A 12,907-nucleotide genomic window follows, 5' to 3' on the forward strand; every position below is an offset into this window, starting at 1 on the left:
ACCCACCATGTCCGCCAAATTTCGTCTGAATCCGTCCATAACTTTTTGAGATATCCTGCTCACAGACAAACAAGACATAGAGACAGGGGTGAAAACAAACACAGTACAACTTCCGTGGCAGAGGTAATAACTCTCTTCAGTTCTGTTGGCTTTTCAAACCTTTCATTCGATATTTTCGTTTACGATGTTTTTTTTGTTTTTTTTCAAATAAATTGTTCAACATCAATGGTGCCGTCAGCTGCATCAAAGTATACTGAAGATGAAATAGAGATGAGCAGTGGAGAAATCAGGGATTCTTCCTTTTCTTGATATCTACCCACCCTTTATCTGGGATCTCCCTCCCACCTACCGACATATTATGGGATTAAAAAGCTAAAATGTGGATTTAAGTTGTAATTATACAACTAAATATACTGTAGTTAAATTTAATGCAATTTTATTGAAAAACTCAGCATAAAATTAATAAATATCCCCACAAAGATCTCAGAGACGGTCAGAGACACATTTCTCATTCGTACTCCCCGTCAAAGACTTTTTTTCTTACTTTTTGTCTCACTCAAACTATATCTACCGGGCTAGCTTCAATCACTCTTTATCTCAAATAAACACCATACACTTTTCATCATACACTTTTATTCTCTTTTATTTAAGGCCTGGCTTCGATGAGGGCTATATAGTCCATGCCTGGAGCCTCCAACATAAATAAATAAATAAAAAAGCTGGTGTTATGCAATGTTATGTTTCCACTGGGCAATCTTGCTTAAGGTTAAGTTAACATCCGGCATGAGTGAATGTTAAGGCTTACTGTAGCGCCCAACATCAGCGAATGCTGTGACATGTCGGAATCCCCCATTTGGCTTCTTCATGAGAAATGGTGGGTTAAGGTACTCCATAGAGTCCCTGTATAAAGAGAGTTGCGCCATGCGCTGACCCGAGATTTCTGGTCACGTGATTTCGTGGCGCCATTTTGTGTCTAACTTCACCGTGCGTGAACGTCAGCTTGGTACGGGAATGTTGTTTATTGCCAAACAAAATGACTGGTTGTTCTGCTTTTGGTTGTTCAAACCAATCTGGGAAATATAAGATGTATAGATTTCCAAGTGATAAAGTCAGAAGACAAATTTGGGAAGCGAAAGTCAGACGAAAGAGCTGGAAAGCGATCGACTCCTCGAGACTCTGCCAGGTAGGCCCACGCCGCTTGATGATCGATGTTCAAAAGCAATTCTATGTGCTCGTTTTTTTTTTGGTTGTCTGTCCGTTGAAAACCCTTTTAAAGGGAAGTGATTTGTGTTTGTTTATTCTCTCCGTCTGTAGTCATATTCAAGTCTTCACTTGTCGGAGTTGTGATGAGTTTCACTTGTGAGGAGTGAACGGAGTGGTGATGAGTTTCACTTGTGAGGAGTGAACGGAGTAGTGATGAGTCTCACTTGTGAGGAGTGAACGGAGTAGTGATGAGTCTCACTTGTGAGGAATGAACGGAGCAGTGATGAGTCACTTGTGAGGAGTGAACGGAGTAGTGATGGTGTCTCACTTGTGAGGAGTGAACAGAGTAGTGATGAGTCTCACTTGTGAGGAGTGAACGGAGTAGTGATGACTCTCACTTGTGAGGAGTGAACGGAGTAGTGATGAGTTTCACTTGTGAGGAGGGAACGTAGTGGGATGAAGTGTTGGTCTGGTCAGAGTGTTGTATTACGGGCAGAGTTTTCTTACGGTCTGAATGTATGAATCATGTTCTGTACTGAATGTATGAACCAAGTTTTGTACTGAATGTTTACTGTGTTGGCCTCATCGTGTTCCTGGTGAAATTAAACAAGTTATGGTGAATACGACGTCGTATCTGTGCTTTTCCATATCTGTTCGACTAGACGAACCGTGCACACTGCAGGTATTTTTTAAAGTTTTTTCTCTGTTTAATTACGGCTTGGCGCAGTCGAAAATTAAGTGTTAATTAAGTCGCCAGCTATGAAACATATTAATCGATCAGGCAATATCCATCAGAGGTCTGGGCAAGGGTGTAGTAATAAATGAACGTTTCAATCTTACTAGATGCCGATGACGTTTTCCTTATGTCAGAGACAGAAGCTGACTTGCAGCTTGTTAAATCATTACAATGGAAATTGAATATAAATGTCGATAAAACTAAAGTTGTACACTATAGAAATATGGCAATACCACGTACAGCATTTGTTTTAAGTGTGTTAGACTATATGTCGGCTGGAAGTCCTACACCGGAATTGCTCTCGGCACCCTTTAAAAAATATTGGATATGCCCACACTCCTTTCTAAAAGTTATTAAAATTCAGAGAACGACAGCATTGGTTTGTCTTACTTATAATGTTAGCTCTTATATGCAGTGTTGGCTTGTAATATGCATTGCCATACCACTTTTAATATCACCACACAGCTCTTTTTCACGGCAATAGCTGAGTTTTTGACAAAACAAATATCACCTGTATGTAATAATAAGACTAAATATGTGTAGTAAATTTTTTTTTAGCAGGTTTAGAATATATCACCCCATATCGCGAATGTACATGTATATCTAATCCGACACACTTAGACACAAAATGGCGTCCAAATTTGAGTTGACACAACTCTCTATATACAGGGACTCTAGTACTCCATGCTGACTCCCACATCTTCAGGTCGGACGTAGACCCCAAGGCTTTCAAGGTCATCAAATATTTGTTGCAACTCAACAAGTGTATCTCTGGAATACTGGGAAAGGCGACTTTTGCGTTGTGGAGGCAGTACAGGTTCCATGTTGACATTGGCCTTGAAGGGTCCAGCTTTACCATTTTAACCCGGGAATGCAGGATCAAAAACGTCATCACACTCCTGAAGGAGTGTATGTAATTGAGTATATGTGTGGAAAGGTAAAGTGTGATCTTGGTCCAAAAGAACAGACTCTGAAAACAGCTGATGGTGCTTTCGCTTGAAATGCTTTGGAAACAGCTGTGTCACGTCGTCCAGGGGAGGTTGTAAATCTTGGTTGTCAGGGGTGAAGACTAGTCGTACGTGGGCAAAATGCACATTGCAATACAAGACTTGAGGTTCATGGGAGAGGTTTGCGATGCAAATTTTGTCAGCAACACTATTTAAAATATGTGGTGGAGGCCAAGTGTTGCATGGTTCAGCACACACTGGTCCTGAAGGAAGAGAGGATGGTTCAACTACAAATGTCATGAGGCCTGCAAGATCATTAGGTAGGGTCATCTAAAAAAACTCCCCAGGCCAGATTGTTGTTGATCTTGGGGGTTCGCGAAGGACGTGAGCTCGTCTGACTCTGCATAGGTTAGAGAAAGCATGGGGTTAGGATCCATAGACATAGCTGGAGGAGTCTCCAACTAGCAGTTGGTGTTTGGCTGGTCAAATTGACACATCGTTGGTTTTCATGAAAGGGATGCCTGCAAGTATCTCAACATCAAGGTTCTCCACGACCAGGGCCCGTATTCATAAACGTTCTTATGTTAGGTGCACTTAAACTCCAAGTGTGACACTTACCTAGGGCTAAGACTTATGTCGGTATTCATAATGACCTTAAGTGTTACACCTCACTCAGTGTGACACCTAAATATAGGCATAACACCTAACCGTTTTGACTGGCCGTTGCTAGGGTTAATGATCACATTTCTTGCACGATTGTGTCAATTTCTGTAGTTTGGTTGAGTGCCATGACATAAGGACGGGACTACATAACTGGGTTCAAAACCAAATGCTATTATTTAATGCTGTTGTAAGTCGCTAAGAAGACCTTAGGCATTCTTTCCCCCCTTCATCATGGCAGGGAACATTACGTCTACGAAGCGAAAGAAAAATTTCACTGATGCTGAAAAATTTCGGCTGTGCGAAGAGTATGGAAAGCATATTGGTGTCATTGTATCGAAGTTTTCTGCTGCCGTTTCGAACAGAAAGAAGCATGACGCATGGGTTAAGATAACCGAGGCCATGAATAGAAGAAATCCTACCGTGGTAAGGAGTGACAAGGACTACCAGAAAAAATGGCAGAACATGTGCTCAGTTATGAAGGATGAATACCGCGCGTACAGAAAAGAACTTGTACAGAAATGAGAAAAGAACTTGCCAAAACCTTAAGTTCCCTTGGCAATGTGTGGTTTCGCAATGTCAATGGATCAAGATTATCACCAATAACATCAATAACATCCAAAATCTGGGGTCCGACGAATTACCCAAATGTACCCAAATGTAAGTGAATTTACCCAAATGAAAGCACAATGTACCCAAATGTAAGTCGTACTATGTAAAGGAAGGTTATTTTATGCAGTAAAACGTTACGGTGTGGCGGACACGGAAGCTCACTGGCGTGGTGACATCATTCCGCGCACCAAGTGGGTGGCGGCCATGCCGAGGGGTAGGCGTGGCCTCAGGAAATACACCGGGCGCGCAGCCCGGAGCGCGCCAGTGCTACAGTGACCTCTTGTCAATAAAGACTCTTTTGTTTTACCCGCGTTGTCCGCTTCCTTCTTGGTAAGCAAGGAGCGCGCGTAGCACCGCGCTTTAACGGTGTGCTTCTTGACGTCCAAGAAAACGAATGTGAACAGAATTTTACAAATTTTACCGGCCCGATCGGTTAGCTTTTTTTTAATTTTTAGGCCAGGGGGACAAAAATCGTTTGACGGTCAAGGCAGTATCGTTGGTATAGTTCGACATCATCGTACTCATCTAGCGGATGAAGTCGGTCATGAAATACTCGTTCTCGACGAATTACACGCCGTCGAACCAGCCGTTCTTGTGCTATCAGAAGCAATGCAGCCATTCCTCTTCGCTGTCTGGTCGAAAGTAGACAGAATATACAGTGTGTGGCCAACTTACGTTCACTTAAGACACCCCTGGAGGTGTCTCAAATATAAGTATGAAGTTGAGTGTAACACATTAGGTAAGTAGCATATTGAATACCACTTGTTCGTAAAACCTAATTTATGAGGTACTTAAGTGTTATACTTAGACTTAAGTACGTTTATGAATACGGGCCCTGGGGTTATATAATATAGGGTTGGGGTAAATCTCAAATGCAACACATATGTTGTAATGAGTAAAAATATAAACTGAAATTTAAAGATACAGTTAGACTTGGTCATGTCCTCCTCTGCAATGTGGACTCCAGGTTGATCTCCTGCAATGACGTCATGTCACCAGGATGCTTGGACCCCATTGCACTATGGTATAAGGTGAGGGTGTAGCGGTTACCGGAAGCATGACACAATTACCGTGCACCGGCCGATGACGCAACCGGTGAGCGGTCACGTGTCCGGACTCGCCCGGGCGTGTCCAGACTTGCCCTTCTCGGGCGAACACTTGCCTTGCATACCACGCCCCGTCGGGAGGCGTGACTTACCTATTTTGCATACCACGCCCCGCCTGAGAGGCGTGGCTTTTGTGTGTTCAGTTTGCGATATAAATTGCCGCCCGTTCGAGGGGCGGATTCAGTGTGCTTTTGAGTTCTTTGGTTTTGAGCTAAATAAATAGCTCGGTGAAACTTCGTTCCTGTGTCGTCCATTTTGTCTGGCTTTATCGTGCGAGCACAGCTCCCACAATTGGTGACCCCTTTCTAAGAACACGGCGATGGAGTCAGCTGCAGCTTTGAAGCTCCCGGGCTTCTGGGAGTCGCACGCGGCCGTTTGGTTTGCCCAAGCGGATTCTCAATTCGCCCTGCGAAAGATTACGAAGGACATGACGTGCTACCACCATGTGGTCTCTGCGTTCACTGCCTCCCCCGCTGCCCGGGTCTTGAGCTTCCTCCAGCACCGCCGAACGCCGACAAATATGGCGCGCTCAAAGGCCTACTCCTCGGTGCGTTTGGACTCATGGAGACCGAACGCGCATGTCAACTACTACACCTCCCGGAGCTGGGCGAGGCTCGTCCATCCGAAAGCATGGACCACATGCTTGCTCTTCTCGGTGACCACAGCCCGGACTTCCTCTTCCGCGAGCTGTTCCTCCAGCGGCTACCCGTGCAGGTACGGTTAGCTTTGGCTAATTCGCCCATCACGGACCCTCGCGCCCTGGCCAAGGAGGCCGATAATTTTTTCTCGGCCGGGCGACATGTCGGAGCGGCCGCCTGGGACCCTGGGCCGACCGAGGCAACGCCTGCGCCACGAACGGCGCCTCCACCGGCCGAGTCCGCGCCACTGACCGCAGCGGCCGCCGCGACGCCCCATCAACCGAACCCGATGCAACCGCCGGAGCCTCCACCAGAGCGGACCATGTGCTATTACCATGCCAGGTTCGGGCAGAAGGCCAGAACGTGCCGCCCACCGTGCACTTTCGGCAAGTCGGGAAACGACCAGGCCGGCGCTCGCTGCCTGCCATGAGCGTCGGCCTTTCAGGCAGCCTTCTGTTTATCATGGACACGGAGTCCGGGCAGCGTTTTTTTGTGTGACACCGGCGCTCAGCTGAGCGTGATACCCGCCTCGGTGCAGGACAAACAGGCCGCGCTATGCGGCCCCGCCTTGGTCGCCGCAAATGGTTCCTCCATCCGCACCTTCGGTTCGCGCAGCATCGCATTCTGCTTCGGGGGCCAGCGCTTCAGGTGGGACTTCATCACGGCGAACGTGCCCATGGCCTTGCTGGGTGCAGATTTTCTTTGTGCGCATGGGCTTTTGGTCGACATAAAACGGCGTCGGCTCATCAACGCGGAGACCTTCAGCTCGCTCGCTTGCTCATTGAGCGGCTCCGCTCCGACCAAGCTAGCCTGCGCGCTCCCGGCCGTGGACGATTTCACCGCCTAATCGCCGAGTTTCCCGCCCTCACGCAGCCGACGTTTTCGGCCGTCGCCGTCAAGCACGGCGTCGAACAACACATCCCGACCACAGGGCCACCGGTCTATGCCAGGGCTCGCCACCTCGACCCGGCCAAACTCGCCTTGGCGAAGGCGGAATTCGACGCGCTGGAGCGATTGGGCATTGTGCGACGCTCGAATAGCGCGTGGGCCTCGCCCCTGCACATCGTGCTCAAACCGGGTGGCGGATGGTGACCATGCGGCGATTACCGCCGCCTCAATGACGCCACCACCCCCGACCGGTACCCGATACTGCACATACAGGACTTTTCCGCCCGTTTGGCGGGGCGTGTGATCTTCTCCAAGGTCGACCTTATTCAGGGCTACCACCAGGTACCCGTCCGGCTGGCCGACGTTCCGAAGACGGCTGTAATTACACCTTTTGGCTTCTTCGAGTTCCTCCGAATGCCGTTCGGCCTTAGGAACGCGGCCCAGGCCTTCCAGCGGCTGATGGACAGTGTGCTGCTCGATCTCACCTTTCTGTTCATCTACCTGGATGACATTCTCATCGCCAGCACTTCCCGGGCGGAGCACCTCGTCCACCTGTGCACGCTTTTCGAGCACCTCGGCCAGCATGGCCTCATCATCAACCCGGCGAAATGCCAGTTTGGCGTAACGGCCCTCGACTTCCTGGGGCACCGCGTCATGAAGCGCGGGGCTGTCCCGCTGCCTACCAAGGTGGAGGCAGTCACAAGTTTCCCGTGCCCCCGCTCCATCAAGGCCCTATAGGAATTTTTGGGGATGGTAAATTTCTACCACCGGTTCGTGCCCCGTGCCGCCCAACTCCTGCGCCCCTTGGACGAAGCCTTCCGGGGCAAGCCGGCCAAGCACGACGTCGCCTGGACCACAGAGATGGACGCGGCGTTCACGGGCGCTAAGCTGGCCCTCGCCAACACGACCATGCTGGCGCACCCGGCGCTCGACGCACCCATCGCCCTCACCACGGACGCTTCCAACTACGCGGTGGGCGCCGTGCATGAACAGTGGGTGAACGGGGCTTGGCAACTGCTGCCCTTCTTCAGCCGGCAGCTTCGCCCTAACGAGCGCAAGTATAGCGCTTTCGACCGCGAGCTCCTCGGCCTTTACCTGGCGGTTCGCCATTTCCGCCATCTTTTGGAGGGCCGCCCGTTCACGGCGTTTGTGGACCACAAACCCCTTGTCTTCGCTATGGCCAAGGTTATGGAGCCGTGGTCGGCCCACCAGCAGCGCCACCTCTCCGCCGTGTCCGAATTTACGACGGACATCCGGCACGTCGCGGGCAAGGACAACGCTGTAGCCGATTGCCTCTCCCGGTCCGGCGCGAATGCCATCCACCTGGGTGTGGACTTCGCCCGCATGGCGGCCGACCAGACCGCCGACCCTGTGGTGCAAGCCCTCCGGACAGCGGACACAGGCCTGCGGTTGGCCGACGTCCCCTTCGAGGACACAGGCACAGTTCTCCTGTGCGACGTTTCCCTGGGCCAACCTCGCCCCATCGTGCCCACTGGATGGCAGCGGCACATTTTTGACGCCCTCCACGGCCTTTCCCACCCGGGCCGGAAAGCATCACAGAAGCTCGTGGCAGCAAAGTTAGTCTGGCACGGGCTCCGTAAGGACGTCCGCGACTGGGCCAATGCCTGTGTCGCCTGCCAGCGCGCGAAGGTCCACCGGCACACCCAGGCCCCGTTGGCACCATTCGACATGCCCGCGCGGCGCTTCGACCACGTCAATATGGACCTGGTGGGACCCCTTCCCTCCTCGTGGGGCTTCACCCACCTCCTCACGATGGTGGACAGGACCACCAGGTGGCCAGAGGCCGTCCCGCTGGCATCAACAACATCTGCCGACGTGGCGCAGGCCTTCATTGGCACTTGGATTGCCCGTTTCGGCGCGCCCTCGGACATCTCCTCCGACAGAGGCCCGCAATTCACCTCCGAGCTTTGGGGCGTGGTCGGTCGCGCAGGCCTTGGGGGTCAAGCTTCACCGCACCACGGCCTACCACCCCCAAGCCAATGGCTTGTACGAGCGGTTACACCGCTCGATGAAGGCCGCTCTCAGAGCCAGCCTCCAGGACGACGGTTGGGCCGATAGGCTCCCGTGGCTCCTATTGGGCCTCCGAACGGCCCCGAAAGAAGACCTCCAGGCTTCCACCGCCGAGCTGGTCTACGGCCAGCCACTGCGCGTGCCGGGCGAATTCATCCCTGACACCACCGGCCCTGGTCCGTGGCTCGCCAACACTTGGACCTCCAGGAGGCCGCCAGGAGATTTGCCCCCGTGCCCACGTCCCACCACGGCTGCCCCCAACCCCACGTCCCCCTAGCACTTCGCTCTGCGGAGTACGTTTTTATCCGGCACGACGCACACCTGGGACCGCTCCGGCCGCCATACGATGGACCTTTCCGGGTCCTGCAGAGGGACGACAAGTCATTCATCGTCGACATCGGCGGCAAGCCGGACCGCATCTCCGTAGACCGCCTCAAGCCGGCCCATTTTGACCTCGACAAACCTCCACGGTTGGCCCTTCCTCCACGACGGGGCCGTCCCCCGTCAACCAAGCCCCCCGCCCGACCATCCACCGCCACGCCGCCTACCACCCCCACACGAATCACCAGGAGTCGTTTCGGCCGGGTCATCTGGACCCCCCTCAAAATGACTCTCCCGGTGCAGGTTAATTCTGAGGGGGGCGCATGTAGCGGTTACCGGAAGCATGACACAATTACCGTGCACCGGCCGATGACGCAACCGGCGAGCGGTCACGTGTCCGGACTCGCCCGGGCGTGTCCAGACTTGCCCTTCTCGGGCGAAGACTTGCCTTGCATACCACGCCCCGTTGGGAGGCGTGACTTACCTATTTTGCATACCACGCCCCCTCTGAGAGGCGTGGCTTTTGTGTGTTCAGTTTGCGATATAAATTGCCGCCCGTTCGATGGGCTGATTCAGTGCTTTTGAGTTCTTTGGTTTTGAGCTAAATAAAAAGCTCGGTGAAACTTCGTTCCTGTGTCGTCCATTTTGTCTGGCTTGATCGTGCGAGCACAGCTCACACAAGGGGAAGGTAAATAATGCTCGTAAATGGGAGTAGGTGTCGCCCATCAAATACAATCTGATTACAAGTATGATTTTTCACGCAGCATCGAGGGAAACCGCCCGAAAACCGAAATAAATCTTGTCACAACATGAAAATCTATCAGAAACCTCGATGAGACTGTTTAGAGAAAGCGGTATTTTTCGCTGGTATTGCCTATTGGTAATAAAATCGGTCGGCTGTTCGAGCATAGAAAAAGCGGTAGATATGGCAACTATGTAATACTAATATTAAGAAGTGTTAGACTTGACATACGGTACTTTGAATATAACTTCTTTATTATCATTATGTAAAACAAAATCCTCAAATGTATCGAATTTTATCCACGGTTATTTAACTTTGCGCTTTAACGTAATTGAATGTACTGCATAAAAGTTAAACAATAATATTAGGCGGTGTATTGGAAAGATCCATCAGATGATTTATTGAAGGCAGGAAGTTACCTTGTGTCACATGTTTATAACTGCTACTTGCTAGACGTAACATTTTCCTCAGATGAAATGGGTTTTTAAAATCTAATTAAGAAGCTGCCGAATGAATGCCACACAGATAGTTCCGGGTTACGACAGCATGGCGGCGCCTCTTCGGTCCATGTGTGGGAGGAGTGGACTACGCGTATGGGATGCGTTTACGCGAGTCGTTACCGGTCAAGGGGTCCGTCGCCCGTTAGTAAGGTACTCAAAGGACAGCCAGCAGGACGAGGTGGGAGACCGCACAATGGCCTTTGGTCCGGGTAGTGGCTCAGGGCTGGGGCTAGCTGGTGCCGGAATGGCAGGGACGGGGTTGGCGGGCAGGCTACAGACTGAGGCGCAGAAGAATAAGCACCAACAACAACAACAACAGGAGAAGAAAAGTGAGGAGGAAGAGGAAAAGCAAAAGCAGGAGAAACAGAAGCAGAACATGGCGTACGCCAAAAAGGTTGCGCTGCGCATGTCTGGGGTCATGCTACTGAGCGGAGGCGGAGCTGTGGTCTACGTGTTTGGTGAGAGAGCTGGTTCACCCACAGCTTCCGCACAGGAAGTGCACCCCACATTGATCCCGTGCGGGACTCGCACCTGCTACGAGTTAGTGAACACACACTCATAACTCATAAGTGCACCTGTCACGCTTGATGTTTTACTCAATTATTTGCTTAGTTGAGATGTATTTTGTGATGCTGACGATGGAAGTGTGTGTGTGTGTGTGTGTGCATGGTAATGTGTGCATTGTAATGTGTGTAGTGGTGGTAGTGTGTGTAGTGGTGTGTGTAATAGTGGTAATGTAGTTGTGTGTGTGTGTAATAGTGGTAATGTAGTTGTGTGTGTGTGTGTAGTGGTGTGTGTAATAGTGGTAATGTAGTTGTGTGTGTAGTGGTAATGTAGTTGTGTGTGTGTGTGTGTGTGTGTGTGTGTGTGTGTGTGTGTGTGTGTGTGTGTGTGTGTGTGTGTGTGTGTGTGTGTGTGTGTGTGTGTGTGTGTGTGTGTGTGTAATAGTGGTCATGCTGGCTGGTAGATATGGTCTATTTAAGGTAAGATGTGCATGCTTTAATGTATTGTCATATTATCGAGTGTGTAAGGAAAGTTATAACTATATGATAACACATTAAATCCTATAGCGAGTAAAGTTGGGATAAGTGATGTTGCATTGATGGGTTGACTGACTGCCTGGATGCAACTGAGGTTGTGGATCTACTGATGTACCATCTATTGATGTGGAGCCATGATCGAGGTTGTGGATCCGCCGTTTGGAGAGGTCCTGGGCTGAAAGGATCGAAACCTCGAGGAAGAACGGTACCCAGCTGATTATCCATGCAGTCGGGAAACGAGTCAATTATTTACGGGTTAAGGTTCTTGCTTTAGGTGGAGAAACTATGTTTGAGGTCTACAATTTAAATAAAGTTGAATATGGGATGTTGTGAAATTAACATCATTTTCAGTAATCCTTTAAATTATTTATATTGACGTTTAGGAACAACCGATACTGTGCAATTAATTAAATGCATTTTTAAATAAGAATTGAATAAGAGAAATAAGAATTGAAAATCATAAGATATAGAATTGTGAGGAACAAAAATAGAAAACGTGTGTGTGTGTGTGTGTGTGTGTGTGTGTGTGTGTGTGTGTGTGTGTGTGTGTGTGTGTGTGTGTGTGTGTGTGTGTGTGTGTGTGTGTGTGTGTGTGTGTGTGTGTGTGTGTGTGTGTGTGTGTGTGTGTGTGTGTGTGTGTGTGTGTGTGTGTGTACGTACGTACGTACGTACACAGTGCATTCAGAAAGTATTCAGACCCCTTTACTTTTTTTAACATTTTGTTATGTTGCAGCCTTATGCTGAAATCGTTTAAATTCATTTTTTCCCTCATCAATCTATACTCAATACCCCATAATGACAAAGAGAAAACAGGATGGGAGAGGAGAGGGGTGGGGGGGAGGGAGGGGGGGAGGGGGAGGGATGGGAGAGGGGTGGGGGGGAGGGGAGGGGGAGGGGGGGGGGAGGGGGATGGGTAGGGGGGAGGGGGAAAAGGGAGGGGGAGGGGGATGGGGAGGGGGAAAAGGGAGGGGGAAAAGGTAGGGGGAGGGGTAAAGGGGAGGGGGTAGGGTGGAAGGGGAGGGCCAGTCAACAATGACGTTGCAGTTCTCATGGTCGGAGAGCAGCACAACAATCGCGACATCGTCCTGAATCTTCGCAACAGCACAAAGCGGATTTTGGAGACTCACCGATCCTGTGACGCCCTCCAGTACCGGCGTTGCCGGGCGGGGGAAGGGAGACCCGTACATTCCCAATCCGTACATTCGCCCTCTCGACTCAAGCTCACTCGGACAAAAGCCTCGCACAAATTACACCGTGAAGGCCCAATGGCCATGTCTATGCCACAAATCAAGTACGTGAGCGAGTCGGGCGCACTGAATTGAAAATATATAGATGAATTGAAAATATATAGAACGCTCATACTCAGTGAAAAGTGAAGCTACAATATTTTTGAAAAATTTCATTGGTTGCTAGGCGATGGCAGCATGTAAAAACCGTTTGAATATTTGCAATACAGTTTGATCCAGAGGTAAGTGGTATGGTC

The 12,907-nt window shown here is 50.2% G+C and overlaps 1 protein-coding gene across 4 annotated transcripts in view; it reads left to right on the forward strand.

Annotated features, from left to right (window-relative positions):
* The window catches only part of TIMM50 (translocase of inner mitochondrial membrane 50), a 173,510-nt gene that overhangs the window by 18,244 nt on the left and 142,359 nt on the right, over positions 1–12,907 (forward strand). The window contains exon 1 of one of the 4 annotated variants that reach the window (XM_068100799.2): positions 10,414–10,842. The exons of 2 other annotated variants lie outside the window; for them this stretch is intronic. In XM_068100799.2, the coding sequence (XP_067956900.2) occupies positions 10,431–10,842 (412 nt within the window). In that variant the 5' untranslated portion in view covers positions 10,414–10,430. Of the gene's footprint in view, positions 1–10,413; positions 10,843–10,879; positions 10,925–12,907 lie in introns of those variants that run through there. One more of the 4 variants, XM_068100801.2, reaches the window with a different exon arrangement.

Source organism: Myxine glutinosa, chromosome 9, assembly GCF_964187855.1.
Source record: "Myxine glutinosa chromosome 9, kmMyxGlut1.1, whole genome shotgun sequence".
NCBI lineage: Eukaryota > Metazoa > Chordata > Myxini > Myxiniformes > Myxinidae > Myxine > Myxine glutinosa.